The following is a 2,500-nucleotide window of genomic DNA, read 5'->3' as shown; positions in this document are numbered from 1 at the left end:
GTTTATAATAGCAGGCTGTCCATCTCACCATTTAGCTGCAACCTTGCCAATGTCGCAGAGATATCCATCATGATTGCCTGCAGGACATTCTTACAACATTGCTGCTCTGAGTCCGTTTTTTTTTTTTTTTTTTCGTTTTTTTTCTTTTCTTCTTTATCACTCCCATATACATTCAATTCGGTCCTCCTCGAGAGTATGAATACTGGCAAAATAATTCGGTCATGTATTCCATCTTATCCTTATGGAATGAAAAGCTTAAGTAGGCTCAAGAGTAAACCTTAACAAAAGCATCCGATTTACTGGATGAGTGTGTTAAATACAGTTAAAATTAAACTTCTTTTGGTCATGAATAACGGCGATAAAGATACTTAAATCCTCGTGATTTTCTTCTCCAGCGTGAACTGCTTTTGTGGATTGCTGCTCAAGTGAACATGTTATGTGGTAAACCTGTTAAGAATCACAAGCAAAACATTTTCGTCTCGTTACCTGCAACACTGATTGTCAAGATCACTGAAGTGGTATTTCAGGGTTTGTTATCTTTTTTTATTATTATTATTCTGCCATGAGCTCGAAGAATTTTCGAATACATTAATTTCTAAATGCTTTGGAATTCATCAATTTGGTAAAATGGGGTTTCTCTGCACAAGCCCTTAATGCTAATATAAACCACGATATCAGTGGAACCGAAACAAGATACTAATCGTCCTTTGCCATCAAATCCAACACTTGAGCACTGAGTTCTTACAAAAGGTGTGTGCGTGTATTGATTCTCACTAGCTTGGTTCCTTGGGAATCCGCAAACTACAGTTTAGATGGCAATTTCACAAGCTTTCCTTCTCTTTTTGCTTTCTTTATTTTACTACTACTTCACTTATGCCTCTAATATTTTTTGGTATGTAAAGGTGCGGTTACTGTACACTGCCTACAGATTCGTGAGGCCATTACTTTTTTTCCCTCCATATGTTCCACATGGGTTTCGTCCGATGAACACCCAATCCTTCATCAATATCATCAAGTTCTGACTCCATATGATTTTTATTATCGTCATTGTTAGTAGTAGAGTTATTCCATTAAGGCTTGTATTAAATATATATATATATATATTTACATATACCAACATCTTTAAAACATATGTGTTCGTGCGTGTGTTAATATGTGTGTGTGTGTGTGTCCAATATGAATGGTCAAGTTAATTCCAGTCCACTGATAACCTGTCGATTCCAACGAAATCTATATTTAAGGTAACAGTATTTGGATCATCTGTCGCTATTACGATTTACAGGCTCCTTGACTTGGTAGAGCTTATTCATAATGAAGACCTTGGCTTTCCGTGTCTTCCTATTAAAGAACAGTTTAGGTTACTTCTAATTCCAAATGTTTTATGTACAATTTATTTGTTGCATTGTATATCCTCAAGGTTATTTAAAAATCGGAGATGAAGTTGTGAGAATGATGCATCGGAAATCACTTAATCGAAGGTAATTCCTCTTGCGCGCTGATCCTCGGCAATGCGGAGCAGTTCGTACACGTGTTCAGGCAGCGGCGGGGCGACGGGCAGGAGGTCGGACGAGGGCTGGAAGCCGTTCTCGTCGGCCACGAAGCTGACTTCGGCGGTGGTTCCGTCGGGAAGGAGGAAGCTGCCACAAGGGACGTCAACATTAGTTATTAAAGAGACCACAAGCTGCATTATTAGTGTAACGGAAATTTTAGTAATATAACAGTCATGACAGATCTTTCACTTTACCTGTAAGATCCCTGCATGTTGCTCTGGCCCTCAGATCCAGGAGTGCCAGTGTTGGAGGAGCTGATACCGTTGCTGGTCTGGAAAGTGTACTGGAAGTTGCCGTCGCCGTTGTCGGACCTCTCGTCCAAAACGGTCTCGGCCTCAGAGTCGGGATTCTGAGGGCGAGCGAGGGCGACGGCGGCCAGGCAGGCGAAGATGATCTGTTGGAGCAGTCAAGATATTATTTTAATTCTTGTCGCTGCTTTCCACTGTGAAACTGAAGCAGCATTGCTCCATTTGTCTCCAGCTATAACAAAAGTGTAATAAAGCACAGAGCTTGGGCAAGCATAAACTTCGTTCTACTCACCAGCTTCATTGTTCTTTTGTGATGGGGATTCTTGTAAAGCAGTCTTTATATACTCATGCCGAACCAAGGTCACGGGAGGGAAGTCGTGACGACCGCGAAAGGGATCTGATCCTTTGCTATGGAGGATTGTGGCAAAAATTGCTTGCCCTTCGTTGTGTATTTTCGTGTATCTAAATATATATGCGTATAAACCTAGACAAAAGTTACGCTCATACTTATACATATATATGGAAGAGAGTGACAGATGAAAATATAATATCTTTGTGAGGAATTGTGTATGTAGTGGACAGTATGCATGAGCGCAGTTTTTTAGCAAATTCCGTTTTGGTTAATAATTACCATTCCTCCCGGGGCTGAAGCAGTGCGATAAACAAACGAGCACAGTCATTACCTCATGGCCACCGAGAATA

The 2,500-nt window shown here is 40.6% G+C and overlaps 1 protein-coding gene across 1 annotated transcript; it reads right to left on the bottom strand.

The window, feature by feature from the left end:
* Positions 1-1,375: 1,375 nt before the first annotated feature.
* On the bottom strand, positions 1,376-2,180 carry LOC125031708 (cuticle protein AMP1A-like). The gene is made up of 3 exons (XM_047622619.1): positions 2,091-2,180; positions 1,745-1,944; positions 1,376-1,637 (listed from the first exon to the last, which is right to left on the bottom strand). The coding sequence occupies exons 1-3, from the start codon at positions 2,097-2,099 to the stop codon at positions 1,469-1,471; spliced, it is 378 nt and encodes a 125-aa protein (XP_047478575.1). The 5' UTR covers positions 2,100-2,180; the 3' UTR covers positions 1,376-1,468.
* Positions 2,181-2,500: the final 320 nt, after the last annotated feature.

Source organism: Penaeus chinensis, chromosome 13, assembly GCF_019202785.1.
Source record: "Penaeus chinensis breed Huanghai No. 1 chromosome 13, ASM1920278v2, whole genome shotgun sequence".
In the NCBI taxonomy this organism is placed as follows: domain Eukaryota; kingdom Metazoa; phylum Arthropoda; class Malacostraca; order Decapoda; family Penaeidae; genus Penaeus; species Penaeus chinensis.
This window is presented reverse-complemented; position numbering and strand designations above follow the sequence as displayed.